The 22,169-nt window shown below is 42.9% G+C and overlaps 1 protein-coding gene across 1 annotated transcript in view; it reads left to right on the top strand.

The window, feature by feature from the left end:
- The first annotated feature begins 14,644 nt into the window (after positions 1-14,644).
- Positions 14,645-22,169, top strand: part of MLN (motilin) — a 144,792-nt gene continuing 137,267 nt past the window's right edge. Inside the window, exon 1 of the mRNA XM_044076484.1 lies at positions 14,645-14,791. Coding sequence (XP_043932419.1) covers positions 14,734-14,791 — 58 coding nt within the window. The 5' untranslated portion in view covers positions 14,645-14,733. The remainder of the gene's footprint in view (positions 14,792-22,169) is intronic.

Below are 22,169 nucleotides of genomic sequence, written 5' to 3' on the forward strand. Positions count from 1 at the left end.
ACCAGCTCGAGGCAGCCCCATATCCCATGATGCAAGGCGGTAAGTACCCAGATCTCGTTTGCTGACAAAGGGCAATAGCACCAAGCATAAAATACTTCCCAAAGGAAGAAAGAAAACTTACAGATGGAAGAAGGACCAGGTCTGAATAGTCTTCAGCATAACAGTTTCTTATAACAAGGTCTGTCCAGGCCAGGCGGATGGAGGGAGAGAGAAGACAACTAACATGGAACGTTATGGTAGGTACATAACTTCTTAATGTTAAGTTGTCAATCTCGCCTTCATTCTTGCTTGATGGGACCTAGCACCTCTATCGTGGGTGGCTCAATTGAACAAACTCTTGAGGACTGTATAGCCAAAACTGGCTCTGTCCCTGGAGGCCAAGTCCAATTTGTAATGGGAAACAAAGGTGTGAGGAGTAGCCCAAGTGGCGCTGCACAAATAGTGTCCAAAGGAAGTCTAGCTTGAAAAGCTGTAGAAGTAGCTAAGCTCCTAGTTGAATGTGCTTTAGGTTTTGAGCACAGCTGTTTTCCCCTGAGTATAAATTTCAGAGATGACCGAAGAAAGCCATCTGGACAAGGTCACTTTAGAAACAGGAAGGCCTTTTTATTATCCGCATAGGAAACAAAAAGTTGATCAGATTTTCTAAATTTTTTGTTCTGTCCAAATAATATCTAAGTTGACGGTGGACATCAAGATAATGTAGCTTTTGTTCAGCTCTATCTGAATAGTTAGGGAAAAATACAGGAGATCAATGGATTGATTCAAATTGTTCTTTGAAGCGACCTTAGGTAAAAAGGTTGGGTTAGTTCTCAAAGATACTCTGTCTTTGTGAAAAACCAAATAGGGGTCGAACCGAAGAGCATGAAGTTCAGACACCCTCCTGGCAGATGTAATAGCCACTAGGAATAAAGTTTTCCAAGAAAGATATTTCAGGGAACAAGAAACAGCTGGCTCGAAGGGGGGAAGAATCAAGGATGTCAGCACTAAATTTAGATCCCACTGAGGAGGAGGATTCCTGATTGGAGGCTTTAGTAGGAAAATTCCTTTCAAGAAGGCCCTGCAGAGCCTATGGGACATAATATTATGATCTGCTATCCTGACATGAAAATTGGAAATAGCAGCCAATTGAACTCTGACTGTGGAAGAAGAGGAGCCTGCATGAAAAATTTCTGCTAAGAAGTCCAGGACTGCCTGAATAGGTGCAGTAAAAGGATCAATATTCTGGGCCTTAGCCCAATAAGAGAAACGTTTCCATTTGCTTGTATAAATCCTCCTGGTAGAGGATTTTAGCCTATGATGTCTCTAACTGGGTTAGAGATCAAAGGAAGCCTGGCTAAGGAAGGAAGTGGAGCAACCATGCTGTGAGGTTGAGAGAAGGGATTGACTGGTGCAGCTGACCCAATTGGTGAATCAGAAGATCTGGCACTGGGTCCAGATGCCACGGCTGCACCAAAAGGTGATGATGGAGGAACGGGAACCAAACTTGTCGAGGCCAGTAAGGGGCAATGAGAATCAATTTGGCTCTCAAAACGGTAGCTTTCTGGATCACCTGAGGGATCAGAGGAAATGGAGGGAAGGCATAAAGAAGTCCCTGGGGCCAATCCTGGGTCAGAGCGTCTCTTGGGGATGGCCTGATAGACGGAAGAGGCTGAAGAAGTCTGGGCATTTGCTGTTTTGGGGAGTAGCAAAAGATCGCAACATGGACGACCCCATTCCAGAAAAATCTCTTCCGCTATAGATTGCTTGAGAGACCACGTGAGGCATGAGAATAGCTCTGCTCAATCTGTCCGCTACAATGTTGGTTTTCCCAGGGATATGCGTTGCTACCAGAAACCGATGAGAGGAGATCGCCCATTGCCATAGTCTGTCGACACAAGGGGTAGGACTTGGTTCCACCCTGTTTGTTGATATACCAAACTACAGACATGTTGTCTGTGTGGACTGCAATTGTCCCTACGGGAAGAAAGTCGTTGAGGGCTTGCAACGTTAAAAGCACTGCTCTCATCTCCAGGACATTTATGTGCAGATGGTACTCGAGCGGCTGCCACGCCCCATGAACCATCCTGCCCTGATAATGACCCCACCCGATCAGGGAGGCATCCGTGGTGACAGTGGCTATCGGGATGGGGTACAAAGTACCTGCCTTGGTGAACCTGAGGCGATGTGATCCACCAAGCAAGATGCTCTTTGCATGTCTGTGTCACCAGAATCTGGTGGCGAAGTTGCTGGTATGACCATTGTGTAAACAGCATCCACTGAAGAAGGCGCATGTAGAATCGAGCCAGGGGAAGAAGAGTAATGGCCGCAGCCATGAGACCTAATACCTTTAGAACCATTTTGGCCTGTACTTTCTTGCTGGCCAGAATGATCCTGACATGACTCTGAATGTCTGAAACTCTTTGATCTGTAAGGGTAACTGACATCCGAACAGTGTTTAAGTTTGCGCCTATGAAAGTAATAGACGGGCAGGGCGATAAGGATGACTTTTCGAAGTTGATTGAGATGCCCAAATGAGAACAAAGGTCTATTGTGTAATCCCTGGCTTGTATAAGCTGATGCCTGGTGGTGGCTGACAGGAGCCAGTCCGGAAACACCTGGAATCCTTGACGTCTCAGGTGAGCCGTGACCACTGCCATGCATTTGGTGAACACTCTGGGGCTGTAGTGAGACCAAAGGGCAGGGCTCTGAACTGGAAATGACTGGACCCCAGCAGCGGAGAAATCTCCTGGAGCGTCTGTGAATTTTGATGTGATAGTACGCATCCTGAAGATCTATTGAGCACATCCAGTTGTCCTTCTGTAAGAAGGGCAGAATTGACTGAAGAGTGACCATTCGGAATCTTGTCTTCCTGACAGACTTGTTGAGTCTGCTGAGATCCAATATTGGTCTCCAGTCTCCCGTCTTTTGGGGACCAAAAGAACCTTGAGTAGATTCCGGCTCTGAATGGTCTATTGTAACTGGCTGAATGGCTCTTTTGCAGTAGTTTTGAGACTTCTAACTCTGCAACCTCCCTTAGACCGGGTGGTACGTCTGGAAGGGAACCTGAGGGAAGGACTTTCCTCGAAAGGAATTATGTAACCCTTGGATATGATCGACTGTACCCATCTGTCTTGAGTGAGGGAATGCCAGGCTTCTGGGTACAGTTATAATCTTCCCCCGACTGCCTCCAAGGAGGGACAGCCGGGCAACACCTCAGGGATGCTGAAAGGGCTTGTCAGAGAGAGGCTCCCTGTTTCCCTGGTTTTTGGACCCCTCTGCCTCTAGAGCGGCGTCTGTTGTTGTTACCCCTCTGCCTCTAGGGGTAAACTGACCACGTGAATCGTGACTCCTTGGGATTTATGGAACCACATTTTCCCACCTTTCTGTCCTTTGGGATAAGGTCTAGAAGGGGTGGAAAACGGACTCCAACAGCAGAAAGAGTCTTGCCGTCCTGTTCGCACCTGGTCAAGGTTTCCTTCACCTGAGGGCCAAACAAAGGTGACCCATCAAAGGGAGAATTTGTGAAGGACGCCTTAAAGGGATCCAAAATCACATAGCCGCATCCAGGCTTGGCGTCTAAGAGCCACACCTGTACCTGCGGCTCTACCCATCCGCAGCATAAGATATTAGCCGCATGGAGGAGTTTGCAATGGAATTGAGGGTTCCTAGCTGCGAAGCAATTTTTCTTGAGCCCCTGCAGCTGTAGGATCCTGAACTACTTCACCCAGCTCCTTAAGGATATCCCTCTGGAGTCTGGTGAAGTGACATAGGTAATTCAGCGAGCAAAGGTCGCTGAGGAAAACATCCGCTTACCGTACCTATCCATGGTCCTAGAGTCCTTATTAGGAGGATGGGAAGGATCTGCAAGTTCCTTTTTGGTGGCTGCAGCCACCACCATGGCATCAGCGGGGACACCCTTAGTGAGGAATTGCTTGTCACAGGCAGTGATAAATTTTGAAGGCCTCCTAGGGACTGGCTCTACAGAGTCAGGAACTGCCCATCGTGCAATAACCTGCATAAGAGACAACCAGGAGGTGGAGGGCCGAGATCCAAATGCCTCTAGGTATACTGACTCATCCTCAGAGGGATTGTTGGTGGGCCAGTTTCCCCTCTGTTTCAGGAGTTCTAGAATGTCTGAGAAGGAGACATCCTCAGAGGATCTTGGGGATCCCTCTGACTCATCAAAGTCAGTATCCAGTGACAGACTCGGGAGTCTACATGCTTCCTCTTACAAGTCCTCTTCCTAGGAGGATCTCCCGAAACATCAGGAGAATCCTCGGAAGAGGGGGAAATTCCCAATGGGGAAACCTGAGGCGGAGGATCTCTGGGTCCTGTAGCAAGAGAAGTGGCAGAGATGTCAACAGGTACTATAGAGGGAGGAGCTACGGGAACAGACTGCTGACTGATACCAGTGGCCAGTACACTCTTCATCACCTCGAATGCTCCCTCCCAGGCAGGTCCGAGAGAACCCGAAGAGCTAGGAACTCCAGGGACCACCGAAGAAGTCTCCGAGGCAGATGTCAGAGCCGAGCTCACCAAGGCCGAGGCTCCAAGGGGAAGAGCGGGTTCGGACAAGGGTCCGATGCCACTCACCCCCTCGGAGGAGACCATGGAAGCCCGACCACCGAATCCCTCTAAGGAAGGTCTCAAGAGGAGATAAGAGTAGAGGCTGAAGGAACAGAAGGGGGTATCCGTCCTCCAGCCGTAGCAGTAACCATTCCCGAAGACTCCAACTCCAAGCTCTGGGGTAGAGTTGAAGGAGGAACTGTAACGGGGTGTGGACCAACAGTCTGTTGAGACGGACTATGTAACATTTGGGCCAGTACCTGTGACTTAAGTAATCTACTGACCACTCTCTCTAGGTCATGATCTGACAGTCTGGATGACCTTGAAGATCGGCTCCGATGGCTCCGTTCTGAAAGAAGAGGTGAAGCCGGAAGTATCGGCTCCAAGGAAGGAGACCTCGACCTCTTCCGGGAATGAGCCATCGGACCCGATACTATAGATCCTGTCGGAGCCGACTTGCCGGAGCCGACAGGAAGCCTCGATGTATCGGCTCCAGCCGGAGCCGATACAGCCACCAAAGTAACGGTGTCGGAGCCGATCGGAGCCGACACCGATGCCTGTGCCACATGGGTGTCGGAACCGATCAGAGCCGACACGGTGGTCGATACAGATTCGGCACCGATAGCCATCGGTGGCCAGAATCGGCTCCAGCCGGCGATCTCGACTGAACGAGTCGGCGCAGGCTTAGACACAGAAGCCTGGGCCTTGGAAGATTTAACTGATTTAGATGGTGCCGACTTAGCCGGAGAGCCCTCCGGCTGAAGAAGGCCCCTAAGGATCAGTTTGTTGCGTCTTTCCTGCAGGACTCTCTGGCTGAAGGAATGACAAATAGCACAGGAGTCCTGCAGGTGAAGAGGCCCCAGGCAATACAGGCAAGAAGTGTGACCGTCTGTCAGAGACATCTTCTGACAGCACGAGTCACACTTCTTAAAACCTGAGACCCTCTCCTTTGACATGGTGCTTTACACAAACACACACACACACCAGTCAAAAATTAACTTAAATAAAATACCAAAAGGTATTTGTATAAAAAACACACACACCCTAACAGGGAGGGATGGGATGGGTAAAGTTTGACTAAAAAAAATTAGAAAAGACAGGGATTTTCTGTCACAAAATGTAAATAATTAACTAATAACTAATAATTAAGGGTTTTTTAAGAAAAAGGGGCTTAAATATTCAAAAAGTGAATCACTTACCAGGAGCTGGTAAAAGGAGGACCCCATAAGCGAAGTGGCAAATGAGATCTGGGTACTTACCGCCTTGCATCGTGGGATATGGGGCTGCCTCGAGCTGGTAAAAGTGACTCTCGAGCTTAGCAAGTGCAGTGTGAGCCGAGGGATCGGCTCCGAACCCATCAAGCAAGAATGAAGGCGAGATTGACAACTTAACATCACATGTTAAATGAGTTACAATTGGTATCCCAGTCATAATCCTCTGAGTCTTAGTTATTTGATAGATAATACTGCACCTAGTAACAAGGTAGGCTGGTTTAGAGAAGAGGCAAAAAAGGAATGGTAACAGGCTATACTGCATCAGGGTGCTACAGGCGAACAATAGGAAGGCCTCCAATTTAAAAACAATATGGGATTATTAACACAGTCTGCAAATATAACAACAAGTTAAAACTGACATTTTAGCTTTAAGTGTTTCAGAAAGAACCTGAAAGAAAAAAAGTCAGGCTAGATCTTTTTATCTGTCTGGTTCTTTCTGAGCACTTCTAGTTGAAACATTGATTTTAACTTTTATTTTATACTTACAAAATGTGATTGTAATCATTTCTTTGCTGTATTGCATGCTGACAAGCACCTACTTCCAAATAATACTCTCTGTCTCCATTAAAGCTCATCACAGAAAAAGTAATAACTGTTAATTAAAAGTCTTATGTAACTAGTCCAGCTAGCCTATTTCTAGAAAGCTTTTGTAGCATTCTCTCTTTGAACGACAGCATTAATGAGAAAATATCTAGGTCACAGCTCAAAGGTCTGGGGTTCATTCATGACCTCTGGTCACTGCCTTGGTGGTGTTTGGCCTGTTCTTCCCATATATGTTTGTTTTTGTATGGATTCTCTTTTACCACCTCCCAAAAACATTCTATTTATCCTTTCCCTCGTAGACCAGTCATGGCAGAAAAGGGTCAGGAAAGACCAAGTTCCCTTACTTGGTTAAGAAATAACTAAAAATTAAATGAAGGTTTAGTGTTGTAATGGTGTGGCAGATGAAGGTTGTAGTGTCACCTAGATGGATATGTGTATGTAGCAAAGGAAACAGTATGGTGCTGGTTATAAGCGTGAATAAGAATAGAAATATGTTCTCTTAAGAAAGGGATGGAATGCAACAACTAATGTTGATTTCATGTCAACAATCCTATGCATTTAGTCACATAGAAAGAAAGAAAACAACATGACTGGACGTTTAGGGGGAGATATCCCAACAGGAAACCTTTTCTGGGTAATACTGTAGCTACATACCACACTAAGGCTGTATGTCTGCACCATGCAGTAATTGTACCAGGGTAATTAACAATCAGCACATAAATGGCACAAGTATACAAAAGCAAAGAAAGGTCATCAAAGCAGTTCAGTATGAAAAATAGTATCTATCTATGATTCAAACAACCAGAACTTCCCATCTGTCCATCCCTTGACCCATGTCTTCTGTGCCATTTTCTGGGCTTTTTACCTCCATGCCTGCTGACCATCAGGCCTCCCCATATCAGTCTTGTGCCTGTTCTCTCTCCTGTATTGTGTATCCCCAACACAGAGGCAAAAGAAAGCTAGAGGCGTCATGATCCCAGCCACCATGTTGGTTGTTTATGCTCCCACCAGTATATGAAGATGTTTCTATATCCTGGGGACTGCCATGAGCAGCTGCATATCCTACACTATCCCTGTGCTATCAGTGGCCCAGGGACTGCTAAGTCCACATTCTTCTTTTGTCATCCTGGCCTTTTTGGTTCACTGCAAGCCACCGCTTGTGTAATGGTGATCAGCTGACTGAAACCATTTTTCCCTTCCTCACGGGATGGAGTAGTCAACATCAGCCCCTCATATCCACCCCCCCACCCAGCTTTTCCAGTACACAAGTCAGTATTTGAATATGGGTTAGCTCGGGCATAGCCAGGGCTTTATCATTCTGTAACAAACAGTGGGCTTACACCATACTTTCTTCAAGTCCTATATCTATCTGACAAGTTCTCTATGACTCCATTGCTCCCCACTCACCACTGTGTCTGTGTTATGCTGTCATAACTCCACCATCCCTACTGCTTGCCGCTGTCATAACTCCACCATGCCTACTGCTTGCCGCTGTCATAACTCCACCATGCCTACTGCTTGCCGCTGTCATAACTCCACCATGCCTACTGCTTGCCGCTGTCATAACTCCACCATGCCTACTGCTTGCCGCTGTCATAACTCCACCATGCCTACTGTTTGCCGCTGTTATAACTCCACCATGCCTACTGCTTGCCACTGTCATAACTCCACCATACCTACTGCTTACCACTGTCATAACTCCACCATGCCTACTGCTTACCTATCACTGTGCGATGCTTCCTCAGGTGAAGGATAGTTTCTGTTGTGTACTTGCTCTAAACACAAATTCACAGGAAAACAACAACAAATACACAGACACTGGAGCTGCTGTAAACTGTGCTTTTCATGACAGTGTGTTTTCAGCACTGTATGTGTGTAAGTGCATGGACATGACACACACACATACAGTGCTGAAAACACACATACAGTGCTTTATGTGTATGTGTCATGTCCAAGCACTTACACACATACAGTGCTGAAAACACACTGTATGTGTGTAAGTGCATGGACATGACACCCACATACAGTGTGTTTTCAGCACTGTATGTGTATAAGTGCATGGACATGACACACACACACACATACAGCACTGTATGTGTATTTTCAGCACTGTATGTGTGTGTGTCATGTCCATGCACTTACACACATGTTGTTGTATCTTTCGGTTTTTCCCGGTTAGGGGTCGCCACAGCGGAACTCCGGTCCACTAATGATTGGCAGTAGATTTTTACGTACCGAGTTGCCAGCCCTGATGCACAGCCTTCAGTGAAGGTACGCCCATTCACGCATGTCTCCACACACAAGATGCTTTAGCTGAGAATAGAACAGAACAACAGTGCTGAAAACACTTTTTCAGCACTGTATGTGTGTAAATGCATGGACATGACACATTTTACTTTTTTACCCATGTAAAGAAAATAGCAAAAAATACCTATGTGTCCAGAGGAAATTACTTAACAGAACTTGTTTTAAATTCCTTTTCAAATGCATGCATTACTTCAGTGGTGCTGAAATTACTGCATTTAAACCAGCATCATTGCACTCCAGCTAATTATCATAATATACATTTATCTGAGTTTGGAATTATTGTCTCTGAATCAAATTATCTTTCATAAATGAGCTACGCAGTGCATATGTATAGATAATAATAACTGTCAGTAACATTTGTAGTGTTATTACACAAAAACATCTCCTTCCCCATAGGTTCAGATTGAAGAAAACCCTCCCTGCCATATAGGATATGTCTCAGTAGCCCCTGTAATCTTGAAACAATAAGCTATTTTTTACAGTGAGGCTGTCTTCCACTGGTGATATGGCTACATGAATATTTCCTTTACCCTTTACTGCTGAATAAATTCATCCTTCCATTCTTGTGTGGTATAAGGTCTGATCTGTCAATCTTCTCAGACTGAAATAGTGTTTGTTAATTATTTCCTGGAACTGGCTGTCATTAACATTGACGACTGATGCCCCTCCTGAGGTACAATACTGGCAAGGCACCATCCTCTGGAAAGGGACATGCACATCAATCCTTCGTTGATTCCAGTCTGGTCAAATGCAGACAGTTTGGCGCTACCACTGGAGAGGTGTCAGTGTTTAGCACTTCCATGGAGCTGTCGTGCATGCATATCAGTCAGTTGTTCATGCATATCAGTCAGTTGTTCATGCATATCAGTCAGTTGTGCATGCATATCAGTCAGTTGTTCATGCATATCAGTCAGTTGTGCATGCATATCAGTCAGTTGTTCTATACTCCATTCTGTCTTTAATGACTGCAGACAAGTTGCTCATTGAGCATTTCAAAATTATTGCATCCATCCTTCAGACAAGACATTAAGCCAAGGCCCTTCTCCTTGCATTGGTGGTAGCTCAGGTGGCTATAGAAGATCACATGGCATCTTTTGAAATGAGTAGGGGAAGCTCCCTGATGCCCTGGGCAAATTTCCCCTAGTAGTAGAAACACCACCTTGGGTCTCTCCTGAAAAGAGGCTACTAGCCCTGTCAAGAAAGTGTAAATAAATATCTTGTCCAAGTGTTTTGCTTCATAATGACAATGTACCTTTGGTTCTTAACTTTATAAAATTTTGGCCCACATACCATTTGCTAGGCTTATAATCTCTAGGTAGCACTTCTTGGCACGTGGTAAAACATTTTGGTATTCTCATTTAGTCTCATTGAGTCCCAGCTGGAATATAGTTTTTTGTTGTAAAACATCATTACTTCATGAACTGCAACTATCTATCTATCTACATATATATATATATATATATATATATATATATATATATATATATATATATTGCAATTTCAAAATTCCTCTGTCCCGGCGTTCTAAATGACGATGCTCAGAACTTCGAGATTGTGGAATCTCGAAACCTGTTAATGGAGATCACTGTACACTACGGAACAGGAACATTACCATTCTCTTTACTGTAGTGCGATCGCGGAGTTCATATATTTAAGTTGCAGGGGTGTGGGGAGTGCAGGAGGGGATTACTCCCCTGCAAAAATGTTTTTTTTTATTTATTTTGAGATTCCACAATCTTGAAGTTCTGAGCGTCAGTATTTAGAATGCTGGGATTGTGGAATTATGAAATTAAAAAGTGGACCCGTGTAGGTCCACCTCTTAAACTCGAAATACTGAAATCACGAATTTCAGTATTTCGTGCAGAAAATGTCGAAACCTCACAAACACAAAACACCACAATTATGAACACTCACAACTTCAAATCAAAGAAAACACAAAGAAAGAAATAACCCTTTCCCACAACAACACAAACACTACAAAAAATAAACCCATAACACCACCGCCCCTCCACACCCCCGCTACTTATATATATACCAACTCCAAGGTTGCACTAACCCAAACAAAAAGTAACACACACCTTACCTGACTTGCCCTACACTCCCACTGCAGACAGTCATATTTAAACTCACTAATTATACACACAAACACACACCACACATGTACAAAAATCATTACATTCAGCACTCACAGACAAATGCACTCTCACCCACCTACCCCAACCAACTTCTACAACTCCCCACAACAACTAAACATTAATACATTAATACTAAAACCCCTAAAATTTGAACACCTACCTGAATCTCTGTAAGAAACAAATATCGCCCGCCATACCACACAACTCCTAAAGTGACAGCACACACTAAATTACACACCATAGTAAATGCAACACAGATTCAGTAAACAAAGATTTGACATAGTGCAGTTTCAAAAAACTGCACTTTTGATATTCTTGGCTCAAAATACTAAAATTCTAGATTTCAGTATTTTAAGAATTAAGAAGTGGGCCCATATATATATATATATATATATATATATATATATATATATATATATATATATATATATATATATATATATATATATATATATATATATATATATATATATATATATATATATATATATATATAGATATATATACATATAGATATATATACATATATACACACACACACACACACACACATATATATATATATATATATATATATATATATATATATATATACATATGCATATATATATATATACACACACACACACACACACACACACACACACACATTTGTGTGTGTGCTTGTATATGAATGGATCTACTTAAGAAGTGGGCCTATATATATATATATATATATATATATATATATATGTTGTTGTGTCTTTCAGCTTTTCCCAGTTAGGGTCGCCACAGCGGAACTCTGGTCCGCTAATTATTGGCAATAGATTTTTACGTGCCAAGTAGCCAGCTTTGACACACAACCTTCAATGAAGGTACGCCCATTCACGCATGTCTCCACACAAAAGACGCTCTAGCTGAGAATCGAACAGGACGTCTTACTGTGAGGCGACAACACTACCACAGCACCACCACCGCAGTATATATATATATATATATATATATATATATATATATACACACACACACACACACACACACACACACACACACATTTGTGTGTGTGCTTGTATATTAATGGATTTACTTAAATATGTCATCTTGCAACACTTATTTTAAGCTTTGTTTCCCTTCACCAACTTACTTATATCTGAAAACCACAACCGTAACAATGCCCTTGCCTCTAACACCAACCTTACATATCTCCTTACAAAAAAAAAAATAAAAAATTCCCTAACAACAACACTAGATACCAGATACTTAGACACACTTCCTATACATAACACATATATACACACACACACACACACAGACACACACACACACACACACACACACACACACACACACACACACACATACACACTCCCTCTGCAAATGACGAAACTTTCAGAATATCTGAAAGTTTTGGCATTACCACACACAGCTCCAGGTATCCAAACTTTGACATTCCAACGTTTGAAAAACTCAGCAGTCAATAAGGAGTGCTAACGTTTAAAAAGCAAAAAACATAGCACTTTGTCAGCAAGGGTAGCAGCCCACAAAGTAAACTGCTTATTTATACAGATATAGATATATAGGGAAGGGGTGGATGTGATGCTGTGCAACATTCTGCCTTGTACCTACAGACAAAAGCAGGTGCATTCTACTATCTTGTATTTTTGACTTTTTGTACTCTTCCCCTCTCTGCAATGTTCCCCAAACAAAAACATGCAATCCTTCTGCTTTTTCCTTGAGATGTCTCTTTCCTTATCTAGACTTATCAGCCTGATGGACAGTATCTGGCTATTGAAAGTGTTTGTAATCCCTGTTTATCTCTGACTAGATTAAATCCTGCTCAGGGTTTTTCAAATCTTTGGGGATTTCACAGCTTAAAATGTACAACCCTCTTGTTCAGCACACTTGACACATTTCCTAGTAATCTCATGTCTGATTTACAGCACAGTGACAGACTGAAGCAGACATCATCTTCATGAAACCTAAGTGCTGCTCAATAATTCTGATTAGCACATTACAGACAAACTGACCACAGATCAGGACAGTTATTTTTATTTATTTATTTTATTTTACATTTGTTGACCAGGAAAGTCCGACTGGGTATATGCCCATTTTCAGCGGAGGCCAGGGGAGAAAAGCTCTATATATTCAGACATATGAGATTTACATAATATAATAGCATATCAGATGAAAAAAGAAACACTATAATTATATTAAAGACACAGTTCAACAGGAGAAATTACCCATATGTCAGAGTATAATATCACAAGGAAGACTCCATATATTCAGACAAGCAAAATTTAACATAATATAAAAGTATAATCTAGCATTTCAGAAGGAATAAAAAACAGCGTATTTATAGCAGACACAGTCTGACAGGTAATGACATATGTCAGAGTATAATAACAATATAAGGTGCAAGACATTTGCCTAACAGTATTAATTCCTCACATAGAGAAAAGAGTAATCATCTGCTAGTTAAAGGATATGAAATAGTAATGAAATACTGATAACCTGTTGACAGCTAATTAACTCTTGATAAATTCCTTCAGTCGAGTAGCCCAGATGTTATGTATCATTTAATTATAAAATGTGCCTGCTTTCTTCTGTGGGTACAAGCCAGAATGACTGAACTGTGACAACATTAAAGGACTTGCTGGGCACTTTTGGTGGGACTGTGGATCTAAGCCCCTTGCTTGTCCATGAAGCGTGGTTCAGGCCACATGCCCAAACTGTTTCCCAGATGATAATGTAGTATCTCTTGCATCACTACGTTACAGACACAGGGCAACAGACTAGTCATCCAGACACCATCATTCATCTCTGTGTACCACATGAATGGTCACATAGGTTCCTAGTACTGTGTGAAATGGCCTGGAACAGGAATAAGAAGCAAAGGTACCACTCTAGCAGTGTAGTAACAAGTCATGAGATTCCTCTGGAAAGCTCCATTTCAGTAGAAACTAAGCACAGACAAAGAGTTTGCCTACACTGAAGAATTCCAAAGACAGTGAACTGGTATGGGTCTTTCACCAAAAGCATGCTACTGAGAGAGCTAAATAAAACAAAACTTGGAAGACTTCTGGTTAAATATTAAGCAATACAGTGACCTTTCATGTCTACTGCAATTAAGGTGATGCTCTATGTTAAGCTGACTTTTTACACAGTGGGACTGTAAACATTTGTACATGTCCCTGTGCCATCCCTATCAACACTAGTTAGATAATAACCTACATTTCTGTAACTCTGCCAGCTGCGTTTTTCTGCAGCCATGATGTCAGAAAGAGAATGATGACAATAATAAAGGAATCCTGACGGACAAGAAGGATAATACGGACGAAGCCGTTGTAGAAGCACACAGTGCAGTTCTTATCGTGAAGAATCTCACTCTGCAATATTTCTTAGTCTAGTTTTAAGAGCTTTTTAAAAACGTGATATTGGTGATATAGTCATATTACCCTCACACACTTCCACCCAGCTAGATTTTAACTCATTATCTCAACCATGTTTGTTAAACTGTCTGACAGTGAACACCCTGCCCTGAGTGCTCTCTCTGTAAGGACACACAATCCTATCGCTACATTATCATGTTACGTTTTGTTTCCTTTACTTCATACCGATCTTTTCAAAGCAATGTGGAGTCACAGACAGCAGTCTGTTTTGAAGAAGGTGATATTTGAAAACAACCTAGAACTGGCCTGTAAGGTTGCTGTAGGTTTTGAATTCTGAAATCAGTCCAATATCTCCACTGCCATATATGTGTAGATCATTGTATGTATTGTCCTAGTCAGCCATTGTAGCTAGGTAGCACGTGCATATAAGTACTGAGCATGTGCAAGATCAGTGCCATTTTGTACAGTCAGCCAGAGTGAATGCAGACATGAATGGAGATGCACATGCAAATGTGTCTGAAGTAATGGGAGAAAGGTGATGCACCACACAAGCCATGAGGCATGCAGTTAGAAGAATATACAGGAGTGAACTTGCAAACAGATCAGCGGTTATTCAAAGGTACTTAAATTCGTTTAAAGGATTTTTCAGTTGCCGAATGTGTGTCGAAGCATTCAAAACGTTCAAAATAATTACCAAGATAAATGAAATGTCTGAAATTGTGACATACTTATAAAAGTATTCAAAATAAATACAAAAGTATTCGAAACAATTTTCAAAATGTTTAAAATGTACAAAAAGGATAAAATTACCAAACTTCTTCATAATGTAATACTTTTTTGCATTAATTAATTAATTAATTAATTGACATTTGTTGACCGGTAGAGTCTGACTGGACACAGGTCCGTTTTCAGCAGAGGTCTGGAGAGAAAAGCTCCACATTAAGTATTATTTGCATTATACAGTTAAAAACATAGCATTTAAATATAGGCATTAGTCCAGTTAAGGACGCAAGACAAGAAGAAAACAGATGTAAAACAGCTGTAGAACATAATACAATTTTAAGATATGGTGATATATACTAAACATGGTTACAAATGTAGTTGAGATTTATCAGTGAACAATTGATGCAATCTGATTTTGAGGTACATAACAGCCATTAGCAGTTGTTGCTACAAGAAGTTAGTATTATGTGGTATGTAGCCTCGGAACATGAGTAGCCAAGCTTGCTAAGAGTAGGTTGTTGATATGGGGCTGAGAGAGGTAGTGGGTGAGGGGAGTGTATGGTATTAGAGGGGGGGGGGGTTGCAAGGACATATCTGACAAGTTTTGAAGTGTGATTTTAGTAAGGATTTAAAGTGGGTGCAAGAAGTTACAGAGGTACTTGAGGATGGGAGGGAGTTCCAGAGTCTAGCTATAGTGCAGGAGAATAATGCTTATCCAGCAGTTAATGGCTCTTGTGACCTGTAGGAGGTTTTGGTGACTGGATCTTAGTGGTCTCGTGGTTATGTAGGGTTGGAGTAGATTCTGGAGGGATGGGACTTTTAGTGGTTGGTTTATTAGTTTGTGGGTGAGTGTGAGTTGGTACCATGAAGGAGGTGGGGGAGCTCTAGCCAGCCCAGTTCTGCTAGTGAGAGACAGTGGTGAGTACAGTAGGAAGCCCCTGTGGCGAATTTGGTGATTTTGTTGTTGCAGGTTTTGAGCTTATTTAGATCGCATTGTCTAAGGTTAGTAAATATCGGAGAGGCGTAGAGTAGGGTAGAGATAAGAAGCAAGTTGAATGTATTCACCCAGGAGGTTGTCTGCTGCTAATCTTAAAGGAGAATAACGGGATATTTAATCGTAGTGCACAGCCTGCCCTCAATTTGCATTCCTGTTACTTCATCCAGCAAAATAAAAACTATACTGCATGTATTTAAAATTTAATCTCTCTACTGTTTTCCTCCTAGCCAGCCTCCGTTTGCGTACTGTTTTAGCTTCCGTTTTGAAAGCAAATTGTCCCGCCTTTCAAAAACGACTAACTGTCTCTTAAATCCTGACGTCAGGACTACTACACTTTTGTAGTAGTTACGGGACATTCCGCCCACAAACTGACTTCACCACTCCACTGTTCTTTAGAGGTAGGCTTTAAACCACTCAGATGGTGATGTCAGAGCTTTTTGGTCCAGCCCACACCATTATCCTAATAAATCCTCGTATTCGCTATGTGGAACTCCCTTACTTTGGAAGTGTATCCTGCCGAGTGTATTCTACTGAAGGACCGAAGTAATCTACTGTATTCTACTGTATTACTTTTTGCTAAGGTGAGTTTTTTATTTTTAATTCAGGCTAATTGTAATGAATTAATCCTTTTTTTTTTCCTTAATTTAAGTGCATAAAGTCGTTTTATGTTGTGTTCTCGCCACGTGCTTCTTTCGGGTAACGCTGCTTAAGAGTAACTTTGAGTTCAAAGTGTGTGTGTGTGTGAATGCTAAATGTGCATGTGTGTGTGGTTTTATTTTTTTTTTTTTAGTTCTAAACACCGACTGCTGAAATCGGATTGTGTGCGTGAATGTATGCAGTGAGTGTGTATGACTGGTGCATTTCTAGTCTCCTGCCGAATGACTGATTTGTGTATAAGTGTTATTTTTGCGTATCGGTAAGTATATTTTTATGTAATATAATATATTATAGTATATTGATAGTTATGGTGTGAGCGCGCATATTGTGTGTGTGTGTGTGTGTGTGTGTGTGTGTGTGTGTGTGTGTGTGTGTGTGAGAGAGAGAAAGAAAGACAGGCAAGAAAAAGATCGCTTTTTTTTTTTTTATATATCTGTTATGTTCTTTGGTATACATTGGTGTCGCCTAACTGAGAAATCAGACATAGTGGTTAGCATCGCAGCACGTGGTTCTTTCGTTCGATTATACATGTATGGGGTGGGGGTATTGTGTAATATCGGCGCCCTGGTTTTGAGTTTGTATAGACTTGATGATCTCTGCTACTACACTGCTTGGCTTGCAATTCAGTTGGTAATGTTTATTGGATTGTATTCGCACTCGACCAACAATGGACTGTTTATTTTGCATGGCTATGCGCCATATAGTGTCCTTTCTCGGTTTTTTTTTTTTTAAAGTCAGAGAGTTGTACCTTGTATTCTTTGCCGGTTGTGAAAGGAGGAGATTGTAGCGGTCTACAATGTTCGCATTTGTTGGTGTGTGGTTTTTTTTTTTTGTTTTTGCATAAAGTTTGAGTACAGTAACATGGGTAATGGAATCAAGGTAGGTGTGCGGCATGCAAGGAGTGTGTCTGTGTGTGCCATGCGAGGAGTGTGTGTGCGTGTGCGCCATGTGAGGAGTGTGTGGATGCAAACGAGGAGCGTGTGTGTGTGTGTGTGTGTGCTGGGGAGCGTGTGTGTGTGTGTGTGTGTGTGTGTGTGTGGATGCAAACGGGGAGCGTGTGTGTGTGTGTGGATGCAAACGGGCAGCGTGTGTGTGTGTGGATGCAAAAGCGTGTTTGTGTGTGTGGATGCTAAAGCGTGTTTGTGTGTGTGGATGCAAACGGACAGCGTCTTTGTGTGTGTGGATGCAAACGGACAGCGTGTTTGTGTGTGTGGATGCAAACGGACAGCGTGTTTGTGTGTGTGGATGCAAACGGACAGCGTGTTTGTGTGTGTGGATGCAAATGGACAGCGTGTTTGTGTGTGTGGATGCAAACGGACAGCGTGTTTGTGTGTGTGGATGCAAAGGGAGCGTGTGTGTGTGTGTGTGTGTGTGGATGCAAAGGCAGCGTGTGTGTGTGTGTGGATGCAAAGGCAGCGTGTGTGTGTGTGTGGATGCAAAGGCAGCGTGTGTGTGTGTGGATGCAAAGGCAGCGTGTGTGTGTGCATGCAAAGGGAGCGTGTGTGTGTGCATGCAAAGGGAGCGTGTGTGTGTGCATGCAAAAGGAGCGTGTGTGTGTGCATGCTAAGCTTTCTCCTAATTCTAATCTTTTCCCTTCTTTCCCTGGTGGTTGCCATTTCTGACTCATTGACAGCCCTACTGCTGTGCTTCTATGTGATCTGCCGAATCACCACAGTGGGCTTTCTCCATGGCTTAAAACAATGTTAATGAGGCATTCCATGAGAGCAGCATATTATAATTAGTCAAATGCTCCCCACTGGAAATGCCTGCAGTAACTGATGTATGCAGCACAGCAATTCATAGAATCTATCTCTGCTGCATAAATTAACATGTTCCAAAGGCCATATTTTCCCATATTTTTCAATGGGAGCGACTACATTAAAAGTAAATGTTATGGAGTTTAGCAGACAGGTAGTGGTGTTGGGTGTATATGCTTCATGTATATATGTGGCACAATGTCTGCATATCTGTTGGGGTATGAGTAATCTTAGGTGAGTGTATGGTTGTGTACATGCTTTGTGATGGTAACTCATGCATATCTTTCATCTCCCCCTAAACTAATGTGCAAGGGCTGACGGAGGACTCTAACAACCAGCAAGGAATTTTACATGTTCTTATTCCCTTCATTATCAAAGTAACAGAACCAAACCCCTGTCTATAATTTCGTAAACTTACTAGCACAGTCTGCTACTCAGCCTCAACATGCATTTTATTAAATATTACTGCTCCTCTTTGGAACCCATCAGACCTCTTCCATTTCAGCCTGTCTTTTTTTTTCAGAATGTCATTCAAACTTATTTTCTTCCAGTTTATGCAAAACTCACTGATACTGAGGCACATTTGTTTTAAACATAACTTAAAACATATTTTGCTAATGATATACTAAATACCTATAAAACCCTAAAGGTTTCCTTCTGCATTTATTTCAGTCTTAAATTATAAATTTAATTTGGAGGTATTGCCCATTTTCCTCCAAATTCCACCTAGAATCTGGAAATGTTTCAGGTGTTTCATCAAACAGTGATCTCCAGTTTTGGGATGAAGTAATTTGGAATTTAATAAATTTCGAATAAACATTATTTTGAACACTAATCACACAAAATCTTCAGTCTGGCAGCATATGACAGATTTTGGAGTCCCTTTATCCTTTGGGTGAGGAACTTTCAGGGTCTCTCCAATTGCTGCAGGTGTCGGGTGAGATACATCCCGAATGGGGCATTGTACTCGATCATTGGTCTGATAAGTGAAGAGTACAGGGGAACAATGACCTCACTTGATCTGGATGTGAATCCCTTCATGATCAGGTGGGCAATGTAGAAGGTTTTTCTAACCACTTTAGCAATGTGAGTGTCAAAAGAAAGGACACTGTCAACCTGGCTCCCCAGGTCCCTGATAACCTCTTCTGTGCTTAGTGGATTGTCACCTATATGGTAGCTTGGGGTTACCTTGTTCCCGAAGTGTAGTACGATACATTTTTTGGCTTAACTTCAGGCCATGGCTCTGGCACCAGCTATCAGTTTTCGTGAGACCCCTCCGAAGGATATGTGTCCGAAGCACTTTCTACTATGTCTCCCAGTTTGCAGCCATCTACAAACTTTGTGAGCCATAGTCCTCCTATTTTAGCCTGTACTTCTGAGAAGTAGATGTCGAACAACAGGGGGCCAAGGACTGAGCCCTGTGGGACACCACTTGTGACTGGCTTGGAGTCTGACATGGCGCCAGCTACTCTAACCCTGTGGGTTCTGTCCTTTAGCCACTTTGCAACCCATCTTGTGACATATGGGTTTACATTTAAGCTGGTAAGTTTCTCTATAATACCAGAGTGGGGTATTGTGTCGAAAGCTTTTGCAAGGTCAAGGTAGGCTGTATGGACTGCCTTTCCCTCATCAATGGCCTTGGTGACTGTTTCGAAGAAGTCGACCAAGTTCAAGAGGCATGATCTGCCCTTGACAAAGCCTAACTGGGTCGGGTCCAATGTCTGCAAGTCCCCTATGTCTTTTTTTGAGTTCCATTATGATCCTCTCCATAGCTTTGCAGACCAGGCTTGTTAAGCTTATGGGGCGGTAATTACCAGGGTCAATAGAGTCACCGCCTTTGTGGAGTGGGACCACAGTTGCCGTACGACACTCCTTGGGCACGTATCCCGTGGTAAGGCTAAGATTAAACAGCTGCCTTATGTGCGGGTTTAGTTCCTCATTGAGTTCGTGTAGCACACAGCCAGGGACACCATCCGGTCCCATTGATGCTGTTTTTAGCTTTAGAGAGAGCAGCTTTCACCTGCGCATTGGAGATGTCTGGGAGGCTGCACTCCGCTGGGATAGTTATCTCTCCTTGTGGGGGGGAGAGGGGGGTGAAGTTTGCACTGAACCTGTCTGCCAGTATGTTGGCAATGTCTGTGGGTTCAGTGATTTTTGTATCATTTTGGACTAACTCTGAGCATATCTGGTAGTTTCCACCCAAGTTTCTAACATAGCTGAAGAAGGCCTTATGATTGTCTTTTGAATCTATGGCAATTTTTCTCTCAAAGTTGGCCTTGGATGATTTTATGAGTGCTCGTATTCTTTTACTAATAATGATCAAAGGTGTCTTCTCTATTATGTATTTTGCTGTCATGTAACAGCTTTCTCCTCTTATTGTAAAGTTTGTTTATGGCTGGGGTCCACCAGACTGTACGTTTGCCCTTGGTGGAAAGACTCTTGGTTTTATTTGGGATTGCCTGATCCATGCAGTCCTGAAGGAGTTCGTAGAAGGCATTTGTAAGGGCTTCCGCAGCTTGGGTTGTGGTTTTCACTGGCTCGGGGGCCTTGAAGGATACCACACCAGTCTTGAGTAGTGTGAAGTTTGCTTTAGAGAAGTTCTTCACTGTGGTCTTTTTTGTTTTGGGTGGGGGCGGGATGTGGATTTCCAGTGAGATTAGTTTATGATCTGATCTCACCAATGAGGGATATACTTCCGGTGTGGAGCATTTTGTCCCCATGTTTGTGATGATGAGATCTAGTATATTTTCTCCTCTTGTGGGAACGGTGACTAGTTGTTCCATGGCATTTGAATTTATGAACTCCAGGAACCTTTGGGCTAAAGTTTGGGCTTGAGTAATGTTCCCAGTCTATATTCGGGCAGTTGAAGTCACCCAATATAATGGTGTTTGGACATACTTTTATACCCTCCAGTGTCTTCAGGAAGGCTGTGTGGGGTTCCTGAGTTTGAGAGGGTGGCCTGTAGCATGCTACAAATTGTAGAGCAGTTTTGCCTATGGTTAATTGCACCTGGATGGTTTCCGATGCTTCGTGCGTTGCCACCAACCTGGAGGTGTGGGTATCCTTGATGAATATGGATACACCCTCCTTTTGTGGTGTGGTCCGGGTTTTGGGGCGGGGCATGATATGAGGTAAAACCTGATAGTGCCGTGGTGCTCTCAGGAGCCTTGAACAAGGTTTCAGTCACAGCACAAACATCAATGTTCTCCATACTGAGAAGGGCCTCGAGTGCGTGCATTTAGAGATTTAGACTTCTGGCATTGAGCAGCATTACCCTTAGTTTCTTCCCATTTTTGCTTTCTAGGGTGGTAAGTTTAGAATTTGAGGCTTGCCTAAAAAGGCACTAAGGGGGTGGAAAGAGCCTTAGCCCATATCCGGAATCCCAGGGGTGACAGGTGCAAGCCTTCCCTTGCGAATCAGCGTGGCTTGTCAAGCATGTTATCCCAGGCAGACAGACACTGGATCCCCTTTGAATGACACCAGAATTTAAGCCAATTGTTAAAGCTGATCATCTTGTCTCTATGTTGTGGCATCATTATTGGTGAAGGAAGGATGCTGGTCAGGGTCATACCTGCCTGGGCTACATAATCAGAGCTCCTCTGTCTCTTTTCATGTAGTCCAGGGAGGTACGTCTCAGGTCGTTCACACCAGCATGGACAATGACTGTGTCATATTTGTACTTGCTGTGGGATGACCCGAGTGCTTGTGTTATGTGGCAGATTCTAGCGCCCGATAGGCAGCTTACTGTGACCCTGTCCTTGTTCAGCCTGGTGAGTGGGATGTCAGTGTGACTATGGAGTCACCTATGACAAGTATGTTTGGCGTTGTATTTGGCCTTACGGGCTGTGACTGCTTTGCACACT

This window comes from Protopterus annectens, chromosome 7.part0, assembly GCF_019279795.1.
Source record: "Protopterus annectens isolate FY-2018-M chromosome 7.part0, PAN1.0, whole genome shotgun sequence".
NCBI classification, from domain to species: Eukaryota; Metazoa; Chordata; order Ceratodontiformes; family Protopteridae; genus Protopterus; species Protopterus annectens.